Source organism: Callorhinus ursinus, unplaced genomic scaffold (genome assembly GCF_003265705.2).
Source record: "Callorhinus ursinus isolate GAN/ISIS: 27379988/994484 unplaced genomic scaffold, GSC_fseal_2.0 scaffold19, whole genome shotgun sequence".
Classification (NCBI taxonomy): Eukaryota; Metazoa; Chordata; class Mammalia; order Carnivora; family Otariidae; genus Callorhinus; species Callorhinus ursinus.
The window spans coordinates 29853696-29877554 of record NW_027397081.1 but is presented as its reverse complement, the minus strand read 5'-3'; the positions used below and the strand labels follow the sequence as shown (position 1 = coordinate 29877554).

The following is a 23859-nucleotide window of genomic DNA, read 5'->3' as shown; positions in this document are numbered from 1 at the left end:
TAATTCTCTTTTTTGATGGGGTCTTTGTCTGGTTTTGGGATCAAGGTCTTTGCAGGGCTTTCAAATGAAGGCAAATAACACCAATCCCTGGATATCAAATAAGTCCTGACTGAGAGCCCAGGGCTATTCTAATCCAGTGGTTTCTACTTTCTATTCAATTTCTTTTTTTTTATCATGTTAAATTAGCCACCATATAGTACATCATTAGTTTTTGATGTAGTGTTTACTGATTCATTAGTTGTGTATAACACCCAGTGGTTCATCACAACACATGCCATCCTTAATACCCATCACCCTACTACCCCTCCCCCAACACCCTCCCCTCTGAAACCCTCAGTTTGTTTCCCAGAGTCCATAGTTAAATTCCTTTCTTTCACCCTTGACTTTTCACCTTGTCTCTCAGTGTCATTAACCAATGCCCTAGTGTTATCAAGAGATCCAAAGTAATAACTGGTTTTACAGGAACTTCTAAGAATAAGGGTCTGCACAGTGGATAGGTAAGATTAAACTACCAAGGCCTCTGCCTGCAAAGTCCCAGACAGTCTAGATTCTAGTGCTGGATAAATTCTAGTACTGTCAAGAGGAATAAACATCAAACCTTCAAACCTCAGCATTTGTTAAAGGCAAAACAGATGAACAGTCCCAGAGATTGTTCCAAGAGACCCACTCTAGAAAGCTCCAGGCTCAAATGGCGGGGTGGCCTAGATTGGAGACAACTCTAAGGGACAATTACTTGCCATAGCTTGTGATCATAGGGAGGTAATGGTCCAAAGATGCAGATCCACCCATGAAGCCGAAGTTGGTGCCACCATGGAACATGTAGAAGTTGAGGGAGAAACTAGCGTTGAACATTTCACGCACGTCTCTCATTAACACTGCACATAGGTAGGAAGAAAAGAGGGGGAGAAAATAAAGTTTGAGAGAATTAATAATAGCCATTTGTGGGATGTTCAAACTGCATGTATTAAACATTTGTTTATGCATCTTAGTCTTAGGTAAATAGATGTCCAGCTCAGTGTTTCTGGAGCACTTAGTAATTTTTCAGTAAATTCTTAGTAACTTCTTTAGTAACCTAAAATCGTGGTACCAGGAACATTTACCTTCAAACCACATTTTAATGATCTTCATCAACTCTCCCGGAAGGATGTGGCAGATAGTCTGGGAGCAGAGAACACTACTTCCACCCAACACACTTTCATTGAATTGCCCCATCTGTTAGAACAACTCACTCTAATTGCTTTAATAACCTCAACAAAATATAATCAGAGTGGAAACACTGCTAAAATTTCAGTTTCAATTACAATCACCTCTGGGGTGCTTATTCAGTTTTGTCCCTTAAATCTAGTACTCTAAGTACTCTAACCGGCAGGGGAAAAGAAAAAAAACAGGCCAGTGCCATTTCTGTTATCTATTCTCCTGAGAAAGGATCTAAGAAGTACTCACAATGTGAATCCACAGAATGGGGGGAAGTGCCCCATCCATCCAAAGAGCTTGCTGTATACACCATCATCAGTATGGGGCTACGACCCTGAGAAAAATGAAGTGTCAATTTAGTAAAGTTTGGTACAGGTTAGAAGCTCTGAATTGCTTAGGAGGAAACTGTGAGGTCTAGTTCTCACAAACCCCCTTTACGAATCAGAGCATCCCCTCACTGCTCACAAACCCCAAGTTCTACTCTCCATCCTCAGATAATTTCCCTGGTCTTGTTATTCCTCTTGGGGTTTCAATGGACTTCTCCTTCAGGTTTTGGTAAAATCAACTGTGTTTGCCACATTTTCCTTCCTGGAACAATAGAATCTCTTCATTCCCTTCAGTGACCAGATTAGAGGTCTAGTGAAGAAGCGCCTGGCCCAGGGGAAGCATTAAAAATATTCAACAAATGAATGCTAAAAATGTTGAATCCCATTAAATAAGAACTGCTGAATCCCAGAATTGTGTTTTGTTTTTATTCAAGTATAATTAACATACAGTGTTCTATTAATTTCAGATGTACAATATAATGATCAACATTATATAATGTATAAAATCAACATTATATAAAGTATATAATAATTCTATACATTTCTCACTGCTCATCCTGTATGCTTAATTCCCTTCACCTATTTCACCCATCCCCCCCAGTCACCTCCCCTCTGGCAACTGTGGGTTGAACAAATCGGTATTTAAGTTGTCGGTATTAAGTTAATCGGTATTAAGTTGTTGGTATTCTGTTGTCTCTTTTCCTCTTTGTTCATTTGTTTTGTTTCTTAAATTCCACATGAGTGATACCATATGGTATTTGTCTTTCTCTAATTTTACCTAGCATTATACCCTCTGGATCTTGTTGTTGCAAATGGCAAGATTTCATATACATATATACATATATATACACCTACACACACATACCATGGAATATTACATATACATATAAAACAATCACATGTATACATATACATTATTGAAAGACATATATTATTTATATACATATAAAACAATCACATTTTCTTTATCTATTCATCCATTATCACACATTTAGGCTGTTTCCATAACTTGGCTATTGTAAATACTGCTGCTATGAACATAGGAATACAGGTATCTCTTCAGGATAATTATTTCATTTCCTTTGCATATATACCCAGAAATAAGAATTCTAGATCATATGGCAGTTCTATTTTTAATTTCTTTATGAACCTCTATACTGTTTTCCATAGTGGATGTATCAGTTTACATCTCTACCAACAGTATCTGAGGGGTTTCTTTTCTCCACATCCTTGCCAGCATTTGTTATCTCCTGACATCCTAACAGGAGTGAGGGGATATCTTATTGTGGTTTTGATATTCCTTTCCCTGATGATTAGGGATACTGAGCAGCTTTTCATGAGGTATGTGGTTTGCAAATATTTTCCCCCATCTCTAGGTTGTCTTTTCATTTTATTGATGGTTTCCTTTGCTGTGTAGAAACTTTTTAGTCTGATATAGTCCCAGTTTATTTCTGCTTTTGGTGTCAAATGTAAAACACTATTACCAAGATCAATATCAAGAAGCTTATGCTTTCTTCTGGGAGTTTTGTGGTTTCAGATCTTATGTTCAAGTCTCTAATCCATTTTGGGTTGATTTTTGTGTATAAAATAGAAGTTAGTTTCATTCTTTTGCATGTGGATATGTATGGCTGTATGTTTTCAGGAATTTATTTCTTCTAGGAGGTCTAATTTGTTGGCATACAATTGTTCACATTAGTAGAAACTATGATCCTTTATATTTCTGTGGTATCAGTTGTAATTATACTCTTTCACTTAAAATTTTATTTACTGAGTCTGATCTCTTTTTTCTTAGTATAGTACAATATTTGTCAATTTCATCTTTTTTAAAAACTTGCTTTCGTTGATCTTTTCTATTGTCTTTCTCATCTTGATTTCATTTATTTCTACTCTGATTTTTGTTATTTCCTTCTTTCTACTAACTTTGAGCTGTTTGTTCTTTTCCTGGTTCTTCAAGGTAAACAGTTATGTGGTTAATTTGAGATCTTTTCTTTCTTAATGTATGCATTTATCACTATAAACTTCCCTCTTAGAACTGCTTTTGCCGCATCTCATAAGTTTGAGATGTTGTGTTTCCATTTTCATTTGCCTTAAGATTTTTTTTTAATTTCTTTTTTCATTTATTTGACCAATTGGTTGTTCAGGAGCATGTTGTTTAATTTTTATATATTTGTGAATTTTCCTGTTTTTTCCTTGTAATTGAATTCTAGTTTCATACTATTGTGGTCAGAAAATATGATTTCAATCTTCTTAAATTTATTAAGACATGTGTGGCCTAACATATGGTCTATTCTGGAGAATGTCCCATGTGTGCTTGAGAAGAATGTCCATTCTCCTGCTGTTGATGGGAATTTCTGTATATATTCTGTACGTCTATCTGGTCTAACATATAATTTAAGTCCCATGCTTCCTTATTTAGTATCCATGTAGATGATCTGTCCATTGTTGGAAGTGAGGTATCTTAAGACCCCTGCTATCATTGTATTGCTATCTATTTCTCTGTTCAGATCTATTAATATTTGCTTTATATATTTAGGGGCTCCTACATTGTGTGCATAATATTTACAATTGTTACATTCCTTTGATGAACTGACCCCTTTGTCATCCTGTAAAGACTTTCCCTGACTGTTGATACAGAGTTTGTCTTAGTCTATTTTGTCTGCTATAAGTGTAGCTACCCCCTCTGATTTGTTTTTTTGTTTTGTTTTGGCTTTTGTTTGCAAGGAATATCTTTTTCCATCCCTTCAATTTCAGTGTGTGTGTGTCCTCAAAGCTGAGGTGACTCTCTTGTAGCCAACGGATGGTTAGATCTGGATGTTAGTGATTTTCTGTTTGTTTTATAATTCCTTTCTTCCTCTCTTGATCTCCTCCTTTGTAGTTTGATGATTTTTCTGTACTAGTATGCTTTGATTCCTTTCTCTTTATCTTTTGTATACTACAGGATTTTGTTTTGAGGTTACCATGAGGCTTACGTAAAACATATGATATTCATAGCAGTCTATTCTACCAATAACAGGTTAACTTCAAACATATACCCTACATTTTTTAACCCTCTCCTTACCTTTTATATTTTGATGTCACAATGTACCTCTTTTCACCTCGTGTATCATTAAAAATTATTGTACTTATAATTATTTTTAATACTTTTGTCTTTTAACCTTCATACTAGAGTTAAAAGTGACTTACCCATGACCTTATTCTCTAAATCTAAGTATACATTTACCTTTACAATGAGTTTTATACTTTCATATGTCTTCTTGTTACAAATTAGCTTTTTCTGTTACTAATTAACTTCCCATTTCTTTCAGCTTAAAGAACTCCTTTTAACATTTTTTGTGAGGCTAGTCTGTTGTGATGAACTCCTTTAGCTTTATCTGTCTGGTAAACTCCACTGCTCCTTCAATTCTGAAGGACTCCTTCACTGGGTAGGGTATACTGGGTTGTTGCTTTTTTTCTTTTGGCACTTTGAATATATCACCACATTCCCTTTTGGCCTACAAGACTTCTGAAAAATCTGATAGCCAAAAGGAGGGGGCAGAGTTAAGATGGCGGAGTAATAGGGGGACCCTGAACTTGCCTTGCCCTTCAAATACAGCTAGATCAACATTCAACTATTTTGAACAACTAGGAAGATGACCTGAGGATCAAGGATCATCTGCACAGTTGGAGAGAGAGAACATGGCAGATGCAAGGTTTGGAACCATGAATTGGGGGAGAGGAAAGCAGCACAGCCACAAAGGGAAGGGAATCCTTTTCATGGAGCAAACTCAGGAAGAGAGAGAAAGTGGGAAAGAACCCAGTGGGTAGGGACTGCACAATAAACCTCGGTGAGGAGATCCCCTGGGTCACACAGTGAGAGATCATTCCCCTTCCCAGAGGGCATTTGGAAGAGCATATTTTGCCTTTCCAAGGACAAATGGCCAGCCAGGAACCATTGAGCGATGCTCAACAGCAGGGTCAGAGGTGTGTGCAGAGGGCAGAAAGCCTCTTAAGTTTTTTGCTGTGAGTCACAATAAGTTTAAACCTCTGTGTGCACATCAAGTGGCTGCTTTTCTTCAACAGAACTAAGCAGAAAGCAGAGACAGGAGCAGATTGCAGATAACCTGGCCACCGCTTTTTGCTGTCTGCCACAATAGATTCAAACCTCTGCAATGGCTTCTCTGGGACAGAAAGGAGTAGGGGACTGAATCAAGTGCAGATAGCCAATAAATTGGCTTCAGCTTTTTGCTGAGCATTACAATAAACTCTAGCCCCTGAGTGCATACTGTGCAATGGCTTTTCAGGGATAGGATGGTGATGGGCACACCCTGAGCCTCTCCTCAGAGGAACAGGAGTGAGCCCACACCTTACCAGGACCTTTAAAACTTGGAGTTTTGAATCCCAGGCACCGACCAGAGATAAAATCCAGATCTGTGGCTCCAAACATGCTGATGGCCCAGGCACAGACAAGTTAAAGACAAGGAACTGATGAAAGCACGGGACACAGAAGATTCTTTGTTTTCTAACAGGGCCTCCTGAACAGCAGTAGTCTTGAGTTCTGCTCCCAGGGACAAGACGGTGGATGGGGTGATGCCATAGTCTTACTCCTCCACACCCCTCTCTCCCACCCACCAGCACAATCGGACTTCAGAAAGAAACAGCATCTCCAGTGGAGGCTGGAATCCCCTACACTAAGACCCCCCCCCGCTGGCACCTGGCAGGAGCATCTTTACAAGGGCAAAGATTCACCCCAAAAGAAAGAACAGGAGGTAATACTCACTGCAAGGGATTTAATCAATATGGAGATAAGTAAAATGTCTGAACTACAACTTAAAACAATTATAAAGATGCTAGCTGGGCTTGAAAAAAGCATAGAAGACACTAGAAAACCCTTACTGTAGAAATAAAAGAACTAAAATCTAACCAGGCTGAAATAAAAAATGCTATTACTGAGATGGAGTCACAGATGGAGGCTTTAACAGCCTCAGGATAAATAAGGGAGAAAAGAGAGTCAGTGATATAGAAGACAAAATGATGAAAAATAAGGAAGCTGAAAAGAAGAAAAAAAGACAACTACCAGGGGGAGGAGCAAGATGGTGGAGGAGTAGGAGACCTAAATTTTGTCTGGTCCCAGGAATTCAGCTACGTAGGTATCAAACCATTCTGAACACCTACGAACTCAACAGGACATCGAAGAAAAGAATAGCAGCAACTCTCTGAACAGAAAAGCGATCACTTTCTGGAAGGTAGGATGTGTGGAGGAGTGAATCCGAGGTGATATTTGGGAAGATAGACGGCGGGGAAGGGGGCCTCCGTCGGCTGCTTCTGGAAAGTGATAGAGCCCCAGAGCACAAAATTGGAACTTTTAGAAGTCAGCTCTGCTGAGGGACGTCACTCCAGTGGCTAAGCGGGGCTGGAACCCTCGCTGGGACAGTGAGGTCTCAGGACCCTTGGGATTACAGAAAGACCAGGGAGGCCTGAGTGTGGCAGAGCTCCCAGGTATCGGAGCAGGGAAGCCGACTGCAGAGACGGAGCCGAGGAGCAGGCTCTCAGATCGGGGTTACCATAAACCGTGATCCGCTGCACAGTTGGGCCACTGCTCCTCCAGCAGGGACCCAACAAGCGGCAGATCCATGGAGACTCCCCTTCCTCCCCCGGGAGGAGCGGCGCGGGAGTGCACCGCAGGGATCCACTGGGTTTGGAGACTCCACACAGGGTCGTGTGCCAGAGACAGAAATGCTCTGTCAGAGGCCAGGTGAGCACGGAGTGCGGCCGGAGACTGGGGAGACAGAAGTAATTGACTGCTTTTCTCTGGGGGCTCACTGAGGAGTGGGACCCCGAGTTCTTGGCTCCTCTGGGGTGGAGATTGGGAGGCCGCCATTTTCACTCTCATCCCCCAAAGGTATACGGAAAGCTTGCAGGGAACAAAAGCTCCCAAGCGCAAACCCAAGCAGATTACTTAGCCCGGACCAGCAAGGGCGGGACAATTCCGCCACCGGCAAAGACAGTGAGAATCACTGCAACAGGCCCCTCCCCCAGAAGATCAGCAAGAACATCCAGCCAAGACCAAGTTTACTGATCAATGAGAATGGCAGAACCCCAGCACTAGGGGATTACAGGACACAGAACTCATGGCTTTTTTTCCCCATGATTCTTTAGTCTTTCAAAATTAATTTTTTTAATTTTCTTTTTTTTCATTTTCTATTTGTATTTGAATTTTTCTTTTTCCTTTTTTCAACCAAACTCTTATCAATCCCTTTTAAAAAATCTTTTTTATTTTTCATTTTTAGAGTTACATTCTATCCCTTTTTTGTAGTTAACCTTATTTTTGGTATATACATATAAGTTGTTCTCTCTTTAAAATTTTGGGATACAGTTTCTTCTAACAGACCAAAATATACCTTAAATCTCTAGTGTATGGCTTTGTTCTAGTCTCCTGCCTGATCACGTTCTCTTCCCCCCCCTTTTTTTTAAATCCTCTTCTTTCTTTTTTTCAACCAACTTCTTATCAATTCTTTATATCTTTATATAAAATCTTTTATAATTTTCATCTTTATAGTCATATTCTATCCCTTCATCATATTTACCCTTATTTTTGTACATATATAAGTTTTTCTTTCTTTAAAATTTTGGGAGCCACTTTCATCTAACAGACCAAAATATGCCCAAAATCTAGTGTGTGGCACTGATCTATTCACCAGCCTGATCATATTCTTTTTTTTTATTTTTCTTTTTTCTTTCTTTCCCTTTCTTTTCCCCCAGTTTCAGGTCTCTTCTGAATTGTTTAGTGTATATTTTTCTGGGGTCGTTGTTACCTGTTAGCATTTTGTTCTCTCATTCGTCTATTCTTCTCTGGACAAAATGACAAGACGGAAAAACTCACCTCAAAAAAAAAAAAAAGAAAAAACAAGAGGCAGTGGGCGCCTGGATGGCTCAGTTGGTTAAGCGACTGCCTTCGGCTCAGGTCATGATCCCGGAGTCCCGGGATCGAGTCCCATGTCGGGGTCCGTGCTCAGCAGGGAGTCTGCTTCTCCCTCTGACCCTCTTCCCTCTCGTGCTCTCTATCTCTCATTCTCTCTCTCTCAAATAAATAAATAAAATCTTTAAAAAAAAAAAACAAGAGGCAGTACCAACTGCCAGGAACCTAATCAATATGGACATTAGTAAGATGTCGGAACTAGAGTTCAGAATGATGATTATAAAGATAGTAGCTGGGCTTGAAAAAAGCATGGAAGATATTAGAGAAACCGTCTCTGGAGAAATAAAAGAACTAAAATCTAACCAAATCGAAATCAAAAAGGCTATTAATGAGGTGCAATGAAAAATGGAAGCTCTAACTGCTAGGATAAATGAGGCAGAAGAGAGAATTAGTGATATAGAAGACCAAATGAAGGAGAATAAAGAAGCTGAGAAAAAGAGAGATAAACAACTACTGGATCACGAGGGCAGAATTTTAGAGATAAGTGATACCATAAGACGAAACAATACTAAAATAATTGGGATCCCAGAAGAAGAAGAAAGAGAGAGAGGGGCAGAAGGTATAATTTGGAGCAAATTATAGCAGAGAAATTCCCTAATGTGGGGAAGGAAACAGGCATCAAAATCCAGGAGGCAGAGAACCCCTCTCAAAATCAATAATAATAGGTCAACACCCCGACATCTAATAGTAAAACTTACAAGTCTCAGAGACAAAGAGAAAATCCTGAAAACAGCTTGGGACAAGAGGTCTGTAACCTACAATGGGGGAACCATTAAAATGGCAACAGACCTATCCACAGAGACCTGGCAGGCCAGAAAGTACTGGCATGATATATTCAGAGCACTAAACGAGAAAAATGTGCAGCCAAGAATACTATATCCAGCTATGTAATTGAAAATAGAAGGAGAACTAAAAAGCTTCCAGGACAGACAAAAACTAAAAGAATTTGCAAAAACACAACCAGCCCTACAAGAAATATTGAAAGGGGTCCTCTAAGCAAAGAGAGAGCCTAAAAGTAACATAGACCACAAAGGAACACAGACAATATAGAGTTAACAGTCACCTTGCAGGCAATACAGTGGCACTAAATTCAGATCTTTCAATAGTTACCCTGAGGTGCCTGGGTGGGTCAGTTGGTTAAGCGGCTGCCTTTGGCTCAGGTCATGATCCTGGAGTCCCTGGATCGAGTCCCACATCGGGCTCCCTGCCTGGCAGGGAGTCTGCTTCAACCTCTGACCCTCCCCGACTCATGTGCTCTCTCTCTCTCTCTCTCATTCTCTCTCTCTCAAATAAATAAATAAAATACTTTAAAAAAATAGTAACCATGAAAGTAAATGAGCTAAATGCCCCAATTAAAAGACACAGGCTATCAGATTGGATAAAAAAAACAAGACCCATCGATATGCTCTCTGCAAGACACTAATTTTAGACTCAAAGACACCACCAGATTGAAAGTGAAGGGGTGCAAAACCATTTAACATGCTAATGGACATCAGAAGAAAGCTGAGGTGGCAATCCTTATATCAGACAAATTAGATTTTTAAAACAAAGACTGTAATAAGAGATGAGGAAGGACACTACATCCTACTTAAAGGGTCTATCTAACAAGAAGGTCTAAAAATTGTAAATATCTATGTCCCTAACATGGGAACAGCTAATTCTATAAGCTAATTAATAAAAAAATCAAAGAAACACATCGATAACAATACAATAATAGTAGGGGACTTTAACATCCCCCTCACTTAAATGGACAGATCATCTAAGCAAAAGATCAACAAGGAAATAAAGACTTTAAGTGACACACTGGACCAAATGGACTTGACAGACATATTCAGACCATTCCATTCCAAAGCAACAGAATACATGTTCTTCTCTAGAGCCTATGGAACATTCTCCAGAATAGATCACATCCTAGGTCACAAATCAGGCCTTAATCAGTACCAAAAGATTGGGATCATTCCCTGCATATTTTCAGACCACAATGCTTTGAAACTACAACTCAATCACAAGAGGAAAGTCAGAAAGAACTCAAATACATGGAGGCTAAAGAGCATCCTACTAAAGAATGAATGGCTCAACCAGGAAATTAAAGAAGAATTAAAAAAAATTCATGGGAACAAATGAAAATGAAAACACAACTGTTCAAAATCTTTGGGATGTAGCAAAGGCAGTCCTAAGAGGAAAGTATACAGCAATAAAAGCCTTTCTCAAGAAACAAGAAAGGTTTCAAATACACAACCTAACCCTACAACTAAAGGAGCTGGAGAAAGAACAGCAAATAAAGCCTAAACCCAGCAAGAGAAGAGAAATAATAAAGATCAGAGCAGAAATCAATGAAATAGAAACCAAAAGAACAGTAGAACAGATCAATGAAACTAGCAGCTGGTTCTTTGAAGGAATTAGCAAGATTGATAAACCCCTGGCCAGACTGATCAAAAAGAAAAGAGAAATGACCCAAATAAATAAAATCATGAATGAAAGAAGAGAGATCACAACCAACACTAAAGAAATACAAACAATTATAAGAACATGTTATGAGCAACTCTATGCCAGCAAATTAGATAATCTGGAAGAAATGGATGCATTCCTAGAGATGTATAAACTACCAAAACTGAACCAGGAAGAAATAGAAAACCTGAACAGGCCTATAACCACTAAGGAGATTGACAGTAATCAAAAATCTCCCAACAAACAAGAGCCCAGGGCCAGATGGCTTCCCAGGGGAATTTTACCAAACATTTAAAGAAGAATTAATACTTATTCTTCTGAAACTGTTCTACAAAAGAGAAATGGAAAGAAAACATCCAAACCCGTTTTATGAGGCCACCATTACCTTGATCCCAAAATCAGACAAAGACCCCATCAAAAAAGAGAATTAGAGACTAATATCCCTGATGAACATGGATGCAAAAATTCTCACCAAAATACTAGCCAATAGGATCCAACAGTACATTAAAAGGATTCTTCACCATGACCAAGTGGGGTTTATCTCTGGGCTGCAAGGTTGGTTCAACATCCGCAAATCAATCAGTGTGATACAATACATTAATAAAAGAAAGAACAAGAACCATATGATCCTCTCAATCGATGCAGAAAAAGTATTTGACAAAGTACAGCATCCTTTCTTGATTAAAATTCTTCAGAGTGTAGGGATAGGTGGTTCATACCTCAATATCATAAAAGCAATCTATGAAAAACCCACAGCAAATATCATTCTCAATGGAGAAAAACTGAGAGCTTTCCTTCTAGGTCAGGAACACGGCAGTGATGTCCACTCTCACCACTGCTATTCAGCATAGTACTAGAAGCCCTAGCCACAGCAATCAGACAACAAAAAGAAATAAAAGGCATCCAAATCAGCAAAGAAGAAGTCAAACTCTCACTCTTTGCAGATGATATGATACTTTATGTGGAAAACCCTAAAGACTCCACCCCAAAACTGCTAGAACTCATACAGCAATTCAGTAAAGAGGCAGGATATAAAATCAATGCACAGAAATCAGTGGCATTCCTACACACCATCAACAAGACAGAAGAAAGAGAAATTAAGGTGTTGATCCCATTTACAATTGCACCCAAAACCATAAGACACCTAGGAATAAATCTAACCAAAGAGGCAAAGGATCTGTACTCAGAAAATTATAAAATACTCATGAAAGAAATTAAGGAAGACACAAAGAAATGGAAAAATGTTCCATGTTCATGGATTGGAAGAACAAATACTGTGAAGATGTCAATGGTACCTAGAGCAACCTACACATTCAACGCAATCCCTGTCAAAATACCATCAACTTCTTTCAAGGAAATGGAACAAAAAATCCTACAATTTGTAGGTACGGAACCAGAAAAGACCTCGAATAGCCAGAGGAATGTTGAAAAGAAAAGAAAAGCTGGTGGCATCACAATTACAGACTTCAAACTCTATTACAAAGCTGTAATCATGAAGACCATATGGTGCTATCACAAAAACAGACACATAGATCAATGGAACAGAATAGAGAGCCCAGAAATGGACCCTCAACTCTATGGTCAACTAATCTTTGACAAAGCGGGAAAGAATGTCCAATGGAAAAAAGACAGTCTCTTCAACAAATGGTTTTGGGAAAATTGGACAGCCACATGCAGAAGAATGAAACTGGACCATTTCCTTACACCACACACAAAAATAGACTCCAAATGGTTGAAAGACCTAAATGTGAGACAGGAGTCCATCAAAATCCTAAAGGAGAACACAGGCAGCAACCTCTTCGACCTCAGCCACAGCAACTTCTTCCTAGAAACATCACCAAAGGCAAGGGAAGCAAGGGCAAAAATGAACTATTGGGACTTCAGCGAGATAAAAAACTTTTGCACAGCAAAGGAAACAGTCAACAAAACCAAAAGACAACCGACAGAATGGGAGAAGGTGTTTGCAAATGACATATCAGATAAAGGGTTAGAATCCAAAATCTATAAAGAACTTCTTAAACTCAACACCCAAAGAACAAATAATCCAATCAAGAAATGGGCAGAAGACATGAACAGACATTTTTCCAAAGAAGACATCCAAATGGCCAACAGACACATGAAAAATTGCTCAACATCGCTCGGCATGAAGGAAAGCCAAATCAAAACCTCAATGAGATACCACCTCACACTAGTCAGAATGGCTAAAATTAACAAGTCAGGAAAAGACAGATGTTGGCTAGGATGCAGAGAAAGGGGAACCCTCCTACACTGTTGGTGGGAATGCAAGCTGGTGCAACCACTCTGGAAAACAGTATGGAGGTTCCTCACAAAGTTGAAAATAGAGCTACCGTACGACCCAGCAATTGCACTGCTGGGTATTTACTCCAAAGATACAAATGTAGTGATCCAAAAGGGTATGTGCACCCCAATGTTTATAGCAGCAATGTTCACAATAGCCAAACTATGGAAAGAGTCAAGATGTCCATCAACAGATGAATGGATAAAGATGTGGTATATATATACAATGGAATATTATGCAGCCATCAGAAGGAATGACATCTTACCATTTGCAATGATGTGGATAGAACTAGAGGGTATTATGCTAAGTGAAATAAGTCAATCAGAGAAAGACATGTATCATATGATCTCACTCATAGGAGGAATTCTTAATCTCAGGAAACAATCGGAGTGTTGCTGGAGTGGTGGGGGGTGGGAGGGATACGGTGGCTGGGTGATAGACATTGGGGAGGTTATGTGCTATGTTGAGCACTGTGAATTGTGTAAGACTGATGAATCACAGACCTGTACCTCTGAAACAAATAATACATTATATTAAAAAAAAAAGATAGTAGGAAAGGAAAAATGAAGTGGGGGAAATCAGAGGGGAGACGAACCATGAGAGACGATGGACTCTGAAAACAAACTGAGGGTTCTAGAGGGGAGGAGGGTGGGAGATGGGTTAGCCTGGTGATGGGTATTATAGAGGGCACATACTGCATGGAGCACTGGGGGTTATATGCAAACAATAAATCATGGAACACTACATCAAAAACTAACGATGCATGGTGATTAACATAACAATAAAAAAAGACAACCACCAGATCATGAAGGGAGATTTCGAGAACTGAATGATTCCATAAAGCAAATTAATATCCTGATAATAGGGGTCTCAGAAGATGAAGAGCAGGACAAAGGGACCGAGGTTTATTTGAACGAATTATAGTTGAGAAGTTCCCTAATCTGGTGAAGGAAACAGGCATTCAAGTCCAGGAGGCACAGAGAATACACCCCACCTTAAAATCAATAAAAATAGGTCAACACCTTGACATATTATAGCGAAAGTTGGAAGTTTCAAAGATAAAGCGGGAATCCTGAAAGCAGTTCGGGGCAAGAGGTCCTTAAACTACAAGGGTAGAAACAAACCTGGCAGCAGACCTGTCAACAGAGACCTGGCAGGCCAGAAAGGACTGGCGTGATATATTCAACATGATAAATGGGAAAAATATGCAGCCAAGAATACTTTATCCCGCAAAACTGTCCTTCAGAATAGAAGGAGAGATAAAGAGTTTCCAGGAAAAACAAAATTAAAGCAATTCATGAACACTACACCAATCTTGTAAGAAATATTAAAGGGGATCCTTTGAGCAAAGAGAGAGCCCAAAAGAAATCAAGACCAGAAAGGAACAGAAACTATCTACAGGAACAGTGACTTTACAGGTAATATAATGACACTAAATTTGTATCTTTCAATAATTACTCTGAATATAAATGGACTAATATAAATGACTAAATCAATAGACATATGGTATCAGAATGCATAAAAAAAAAACAGGACCCATTGATATGCTGTTTACAAAAGACTCATTTTAGACCCAAAGACACCTTCAGATGGAAAGTAAGGATGTGGAGGACAATTTAACATGCCTAAGGACATCAAAAGAAAACTGGAGTAGCCATCCTTATATCAGACTAGATTTTGAACCAAAGCCTTAATAAGAGATGAAGAAGGACACTATATAATAATAAAAGGGTCTATCCAACAAGAAGATCTAACAATTGTAAGTCATCGTTTCCCCAGCTTGGGAGCACCCAAATATATAAGCCAATTAATAATAAAATTAAAGAAACACATTGATAAGAATACAGTAATAGTAGAGGACTTTCACACCTCACTCATAGCAATGGAAAGATCATCAAAGCAGAAGATCAAGAAGGAAACAAGGGCTTTGAATGACACATGGGACCAGATGGTCTTCATAGATATATTCAGAGCATTTCATCCTAAAACAGCAGTATATACATTCCTCTTGAGTGCACATGGAACATTCTCCAGAACAGATCACATACTGGGTCACAAATCAGGTCTCAACTGGCACAAAATGACTGGGATTATTCCATGCAGATTTTCAGAATACAATGCTTTAAAACTTGAAGTAACCTACAAGAAAAAATTTGGAAGGACCACAAATACATGGAGGTTAAAGGGCATCCTTTGAAAGAATGAATGTGTCAACTAGGAAATTAAAGAGTAATTAAAAAAATACACGGGAGTAAATGAAAATGAAAGCACTACAGTTCAGAATCTTTGGGATGCAGCAAAGGCAGTCCTAGGAGGGAGGTATATAACAATACAAGCCTTTCTCAAGAAATAAGAAAAGTCTCAAATATACAACCTAACCTTACATCTAAGGGAGCTGGAAAAAGAACAACAAATAAAGCCTAAATCCAGCAGGAGAAGATAAATAATAAAGACTAGAGCAGAAATAAAAATACAGAAATTAAAAAAAACATAGTAGAACGGAACAATGAAACTAAGAACTGGTTCTTTGAAAGAATTAATAAGATTGATAACCCCCAGCCAGATTTACAAAAAAGAGAGAGAGAGGAACCAAATAAATAAAATCATGAATAAAAGAGGGCAGATCCCAACCAATACCACATAAATACAAACAATTATAAGAGAATATTATGAGCAATTATATGCCGACAAATTAGGCAATCTGGAAGAAATGGATAAATTCCTAGAAACATATAAACTAGCAAAACTGAAACAGGAAGAAACAGAAAACCTGAACAGACCCATAACGAGCAAAGAAATTGAATCATTAATCAAAAATCTCTCACAAGAAAAGAGTCCAGGGCCAGATGGCCTCCCAGCAGAATTCTACCAAACATTTAAAGAAGAATTAATACCTATTCTTCTAAATCTGTTTCATAAAATAGAAATGGAAGGAAATCTTCTAAACTCATTCTATGAAGCCAGCATTACCTTGATACCAAAACCAGACAAAGACCCCACTAAAAAGGAGAATTACAGACCTATCCCTGATGAACATGGATAAAAAAAATTTTCACCAAGCTACTAGCTAATAGGATCCAACAGTACATTAAAAGGATTTTTCACCACAAACAAGTGGGATTTATTCCTGGGCTGCAAGGGTGGTTGAAGATCTGCAAATCAGTCGGTTTGATACAGCACATTAATAAAAGAAAGGATGAGAATCAAACGATCTTCTCAACAGATACAGAAAAAGCATTTGACAAAATGCAGCATCCTTTCCTGATAAAAACTACAGTGTAGGGATAGAAGGAACATACCTCAATATCATAAAAGCCATATATGAAAAACCCACAGTGAATATCATCCTCAATAGGAAAAAACTGAGAGCTTTTCCCCTAAGGTCAGGAACACAACAGGGATGTCCACCCTCATTACTGTTGTTCAACATAGTATTGGAAGGCCTAGCCTCAGCAATCAAACAACAAAAAGAAATAAACTGCACCCAAATCAGCAAAGAGTAAGTCAAACTCTCACTCTTCACAGACAACATGATATTTTGTGTAGAAAACTCAAAAGGCTCCACCAAAAAATTGCTGGAACTGATCCAAGAATTCAGCAGACTGGCAGGATATAAAATCAATGCACAAAAGTCATTTACACTACAATGAGGCAGAAGAAAGAGAAATCAAGGAATTGATCCCATTTACAATTGCAATAAAACCCATAAGATATCTAGGAATAAACCAAACCAAAGAGGTAGAGGATCTATGCTCTGAACACTATAGAACACTTATGAAAGAAATTGAGGAAGGCACAAAGAAATGGGAAAACATTCTATGCTCATGTATTGGAAGAACAAATATTATTAAATTGTCTAGGCTACCCAAAGCAATTATACATTTAAGGCAATCCCTATCAAAATACCATCAGCTTTTTTCATAGAGCTGAAACTAACAGTCCTAAAATTTCTAGAGAACCAGAAAAGACCTCGAATAGCCAAAGGAATATTGAAAAAGAAAACCAAAGCTGGAAGCATCAAAATTCTTGACTTCAAGCTGTTTTACAAAGCTGTAATCATCAAGACAGTATGACCCTGGCACAAAAGCAGACACACAGCTCAATGGAGCAGAATAGAGAACCCAGAAATGGACCCTCAACTAATCTTCAACAAAGCAGGAAAGAATATCCAGTGGGAAAAAAGACAGTCTCTTCAACAGATGGTGTTGGGAAACCTGGACAGCGACATGCAGGAGAATGAAACTGGACCACTTTCTCACACCATACACAAAAATAAACTGAAAATGGATGAAAGACTAAATGTGAGATAAGAATCCATCAAAATCCTAGAGAACATAGGCAGCAACCTTTTTGACCTTGGCCACAGCAACTTCTTGCTAGACACATCTCCAAAGGCAAAATAAACAAAAGCAAAAATGAATTCTTCGGACTTCATCAAGATAAAAAGCTTTTGCACAGCAAAGGAAACAGTTGACAAAACCAAAAGACAACCTACAGATTGGGAGAAGATATTTGCAAACATCTTATCAGATAAAAGGCTAGTATCCAAGATCTATAAAGAACTTATCAAACTCAACACCCAAAAAACAAAAAATCTGGTCAAGAAATGGGCAGAAAACATGAACAGACATTTCTTCAAAGAAGACATACAAATGGCCAACAGACACATGAAAAAAATGCTCCACATCGCTTGTCATCAGGAAAATACAAATCAATACCACAATGAGATACCACCTCACACTGGTCAGAATGGCTAAAATTAACATATCAGGAAACAACAGATGTTGGCAAGGATGTGGAGAAAGGGGAACTCTCTTACACTGTTGGTGGGCATGCAAATTGGTGCAGCTACTCTGGAAAACAGTAATGGGAGGTTCTCAAGAAGTTAAAAATAGAGCTACTCTATGACCCAGAAATTGCCCTCCTAGGTATTTATCCAAAGGATACAAACATGGTGATTCAAAGGGGCACATGCACCCCAAAGTTTAGTAGCAATGTCTACAATAGCCAAAATATATATACAGAATATATACAATAATATATTGTATATATTATAAACAATATAAACAATAGCCAAAATATGGAAAGAACCCAGATGCCCATCAACAGACAACACAGACAAAGAAGATGTGCCATATATATATATATATATATATATATATATATATATATATATATATAAATAGAATATTAGCCATCAAAAAGAATGAAATCTTGCCATTTGCAGTGAAGTGGATGGAACTAGAGGGTATTATGCTAAGAGAAATAAGTCAGTCAGAGAAAGACAAATACCATATGATTTCATTCTATATAAGAAACAAAACAAATGAACATAGGGGAAGGGAAGGCTAAATAACAGAGGGAACCAAACTGTTATAGACTCTTAAGTATAAGGAACAAACTGATAGTTGCTAGAGGGGAGGTGGGTAGGGGATGGGGTAACTAGGTGATGGGCATTAAGGACAGCACTTGAAGTAACGAGAACTGGGTGTTGTATGCAACTGATGAATTACTGAATTCTACCTCTGAAACTAATAATACAGTATATGTTAATTAAATTGAATTTAAATAAAAATTTTTTTAAAAACCTGTGGTAGCCTTATGTGGGTTCCCTTATATGTAACAAGTTGCGTCTTTCTGGCTGTTTTTAAGATTTTCTCCTTGTCTTTAACTTTTGACAAACTAATATTGATGTGTCCCAGTGTAAGTCTCTTTGGATTCATTTTATTTGGCATTCTCTAGGCTTCCTGGATCTGGATGTCTGTTTCATTCCTTAAGCTAGGGAAGTTTTCAGTCATTATTTCTTTGAATAAGCCTTATGCCCCCTTTCTCTTCTCCTTCCAGGATCTCTATAATGTGTATATTCATCTGTTTGATTTGTCCCGTATGGTGCCCCATAAATCCCTTAAGCTATCAGCACACTTTTTTTCTATTTTCTTATGATTGGATGAATTCTACTGCCCCGTCTTTGAGTTTGCAGATCTGTTTTTTCCACTTTATCAACTCTACTGTTGAGCCCCTCTATTGGATTTTTCAGTTCAATTATTGTATTCTTCAGCTCTATGATTTGTTTGGTACTTTTTTATATTTTCTCTTTGTTGAAATTCTCACTTTGCATATACATTGCACTCCTGACTTCAGTAAGTATCTTTATGATGATTATTTTGAACTCTCTATAAGGCAAATCACTTATTTACATTTCATTAAGTTCTGTTTCCGGGATTTCTTCTTCTTTTGTTTGGAACTTATTCCTCTGTGTGTTTTTTTTTTTTTTTCTTTGACTGCTAATTTCTGTGTATTAGATAAAATAGCCATCTCTCTCCCCATCTTGACAGAATGATCTCATGTAGGAGATGAGCCTTGTTGATCAGCCCAGCCTAAGTTCCTAGCTGTCTCTCAAACTTTTGTGATTGTCTAAGCTGTCTTCTTTGTTTTTAGTGGCTCACAGTAGTTGAGCATGTGCCAAGAGCTGACAGTGTCCCAAAGGAGAGGATCATAATCAGCAACCAATTGCAGGCTGATTAGAGGCTGGACTCTCAGGCACCAGCAAGGAAAGTATGTTTTAAGCTCCTTCCAGGGAGAAACTGGGAGATGGGCATTTTAGCTTACATCCTCTGTGCTGGGCCCAGGTATATATAGCCCACAGTGTGGGGAGGAGATGCTTCTGTGTTTGTTAAGGACTCTGTTTGCTATGGTACTATGGTACTTGTCAATACAGTCGCCATTGGCTATTAGAACCAGGTGATCCAGCCTCCTGTTCCTCAGGTTGCTACTGCAAAAGCTAGGCACCAAATATGTGCACAAGCTCCATCCAGGGAGATGTTGGGGACTTGGTTTTATTACTGACGTGAACTGAAAGAAGGTGTGAAATGTGTTTGCCAGCTTCCCAGGACTGGAAAATTGCAGCCAGCCTGTAGTTGACTGCTAAATTAGAAGCCTGGCCCTCAGGCAGCAACTTTTAAAGTCGCAGATACACCTCTTTGGGGACAGACTGGGACATGGATGATTTTGCCTTTCCCTCTGTGCTGAGCCCTGGAGGAACAGTCACGATTAGTGCTCATGAGGCCATTATAATTGTTTCTTCTTCTTCTTCTTCCTTTTTTTTTATAGTCTTGTGGGTCTCATGGGCACAGCTTTTGGAACTAGGTGTTTAGAAGTCCATACCTCCAGTGGGAGTCTTAAAAGTTGGGGCACTTGATGTTGGGTATGAATCCTCCACTCCTCAGGGAGTAGCTAGGAGCTGAGGGTTCCCTCTAGTTTGTGACATTATATCAGGGAGTGAGGTTTATGGTGAGAACGTGTCTTAGCCTTTCCTACCTATTTTGATGTGGATATTTTTTAATCCTCACAATATGTAGAGTCATTCAGCTAGTTTCTGGACCTATTTCAGAGGGCATTGCTTGTGGGTGGCTGTACATTTGGGGTATGTGTGGGAGGAAGGGAGTTCAGGAGTCTCCTGTGTCACCATCTTGGTCAACTCCAAACTATACTCCCAGTTCCTTTCATTTATTTTTAGAGAAATCCTAAATTACATTTCCTGGAAGCATTCCACTTTGCTAAAATATCTCCTAAGACAAAATGGCCTGAGCAGAAACACAAAAACAAATACTTCAATTATGCTCCTACCAGTATGAAGAAATGTAGTAATGTCACTCATAGTAATAAAACCCAAGTTTTCAAAACTATTGGCAGTAGATGTCACAGATTTGATTTAGGTGAAGGCTGCCATCAATAGCATCCTAAATCTTTCATATAAACTGCCATCAGAATGGATCTCTTCTTGTCTGCATTTTGGTATTTTAGCTTTGTTGCTGTTGTTTTGTTGTTAATTTTAATGCAGGGACTTTATAATTACTCTGTGTTAACTTCAGCCTACTGTGATACAAAAGATCCCATCACTTGGTGGATGAGCACTCCTTTCCAGTACTGTCTCATCTAGACCTTTGACAAGCACAGCTTCTGTATCTTCCCTCAGAAGAGGATCAGTCAGAACAAAGACAACAAGAGAGCCCCCATACTCATTGAACAATCCTGGAAATAGCCTCCACAAGGACAAAGAAGATATCTTTTTCATCACCAGTATATATCCAGAGCCTAGCACAGGATCTGACACAAAGTACCCACTCAAAATAATGTGCTCATTCTGATCTAAATTTGAAACATCTAATTTATCATCCACTTCCAGCTTTAGCTCCCCCTTAACTATGTAGTTCTACCTTGTCCAGTTTGGAGAGGAATCTCTAATAGAGAACACAGAAACAAAATAGGGACTCAAAAGCTCTGCTTTCTCCCCATATTCAGTTACAACATCTGTCCTAGGAATTGTATTTCTCTCATGTTCACTTTATCACATAAGAAATGCACTAGAAACAAATTACAATGAACTTTCTAAAGCTATGGGTACTCATTTTCACTATTTAAGTCCTGTGATTGCTCCTATATTGTATCAAATCATTCTCTCACCACAGAAGGCGTTTAAATCGTTAATGATATAAGAAAGTGAGAAGAGCATGGGATTTGGAAGCAGAAGGTTTAAATTTAACCCTGGGTTATTCTATTATATGATCTGATTATTCACCTGTGAATAGATCCACCTGTGATCTAAAATCAGTAATTTAACCTAAGTCATGATTTCCTCATCTGCAAAATGAGAATAAGATTAATAGTTTTTAACATGGTAATATAAGAAATAAACATGAAAAAATGGGAGGATTACATAAACTAAAAGCTGTGTATATAAATATTATCATATGTCTTTCTAGCTCTTGTTACTACCTCATACTCTATATTTGCCTTTATTTGTTTATTGTCTGTCTCTTACCACTAAATTATAAGCTCCAGAAATTCTGCTTTTATAGATTTCATTCACTGTTTTATACATAATGCCTTGAAAAGTACCTAACTGGTACACAGTAGATGCTAAAAACATTTACTGACTGATTCAATAAATAAACAAATGACCTCATTTTCAGAACTTTGCTAATTATAGACAACATATCACTTCTAACTCTGGATTCCACTGGTTTTATTGCCTCCCCCAATTCTTCCTCTATTATCATAATGTTAGCATCTATCTGAGTGTTTACTTTGTTCTGGGAATTATAGTCCCTCTTCATATTTTCTTGGAATGCACTCACCCTAATCCCTGCACATCTCTGAGCTACCTGTATGTTGGCCCAGATGTTATAAGGCCAGATACATCTCCCTTTGTACTCTTCTCTAAATCTTAGTGCTGTCTCAGACCACAGGGGAGGAGAATCAGGGATTTAACAGTTTTTAGAATTCCAGGCGTTATTTTATATTTATGGTAATTAACATATTCTTCTTTTGCTGCTAATATCACATGGCTCAGTCCTGTGCAAAATGAAACATGTAACCATGGATCTCAGCTGGTGGTAGAAATCTATGCCACTCTCTGATCTCCGGTTACCCATTAATAGTTTTATTGCAATTAGCACTTCCTATCTTGTGTTTATTTACATTCCTTGTCTTTCTCACTCGATCATAAATAGTTACAGGTGAATGGGGTCATGAGTAAAGGGCTAACAAAAACCTCTCTCTTTGCCCATGCAAAACCAGCTCTATCTGAAAACAAGATAAAGGCAGAATGTTATCCATGTTATCATAACCATGTTATGATTAAAATTACCTCTGATTAGCAAATTATATCTGGTTTGGAGGACTATGAATGATATATAAATTCCCAGTGTAGACCTAGATTCCTGCATGCAGTGTATCTTGAAACCAAGAGTTCCCTTTAGTAGACCTGGAATCTATACCTATAGAGCTGTGATAAAGGATACTGGTTGATTCCTCCCCTGAGACTGAGGCTTCTCTTCAAGGATGGTTCCCATTCCCTAAAACCTGAGCTGTCACTTGAGGTAGGGTATAGCCCCTGGATTGATAGGAGGATTCCTACTGATGCTGCCCTGCTAGTATGCTATGTTTCTCATTTTGTATCCTTCTAAGGGGCTATGGGCCAGGCACTGTAAGCATTTGAACTTGATTTAATTATACCCCAAAACACCTAGAGCAGGCATTCCAAGGGTGTAACAGATCCAGGTTTTAACTGAATGAATCGCTGCTGAGAATTTCCCCCAAAAATGAGTTCTAGTGTGAGCAAGAATCAAAACATCTCCCATCTCTGAGATGTCCTTACCTGAATTGATAAGAGTGTATCATAAGTTTCTTTCTTTATATGTTTCATGTGGACAGTAGAAAGTACTGTGGAGGAAAAGGAGACACTGTTTATAAGGTCCTCCTACAAGCACTGTTGAGCAGAGAGAGAACATGCTCCCAGACACAGGATGAAGACCTGGGCCTCCACACCTTCTGCACATACACCTCACAGGTAGTTCTCATTAACCCTTTATTGATTGTGGTTAATAATAAAGATATGATCCCGCATGTGGGTCCATACCTGCTCCATACAAAGTGCTTTCACATACATCCCTTCATGTAGCATTTACAATGAATGACCCAGACTGAAATAAGGGCAGTTAAAATAAATCACATTATGCTGATGAATAAATAAAAGCCAAATGAAGAAACCCAGCCCAGAGAGATGAATAGCCTAAGACCTAAAACTTGACTATAGATCTCCTGACTTCTAATTCAGAACACTATCCTGCCTCTCC

The 23859-nt window shown here is 38.5% G+C and overlaps 1 protein-coding gene across 3 annotated transcripts in view; it reads right to left on the bottom strand.

Annotated features, from left to right (window-relative positions):
• Positions 1–23859, bottom strand: part of LOC112840531 (beta-galactosidase-1-like protein 2) — a 136946-nt gene that overhangs the window by 68481 nt on the left and 44606 nt on the right. For all 3 annotated transcript variants that reach the window (XM_073904003.1, XM_073904002.1, XM_073904004.1), the window contains 3 exons: positions 23382–23446; positions 1444–1528; positions 738–875 (listed from right to left, as the gene is read on the bottom strand). In XM_073904003.1, the coding sequence (XP_073760104.1) occupies positions 738–875; positions 1444–1528; positions 23382–23446 (288 nt within the window). The remainder of the gene's footprint in view (positions 1–737; positions 876–1443; positions 1529–23381; positions 23447–23859) is intronic.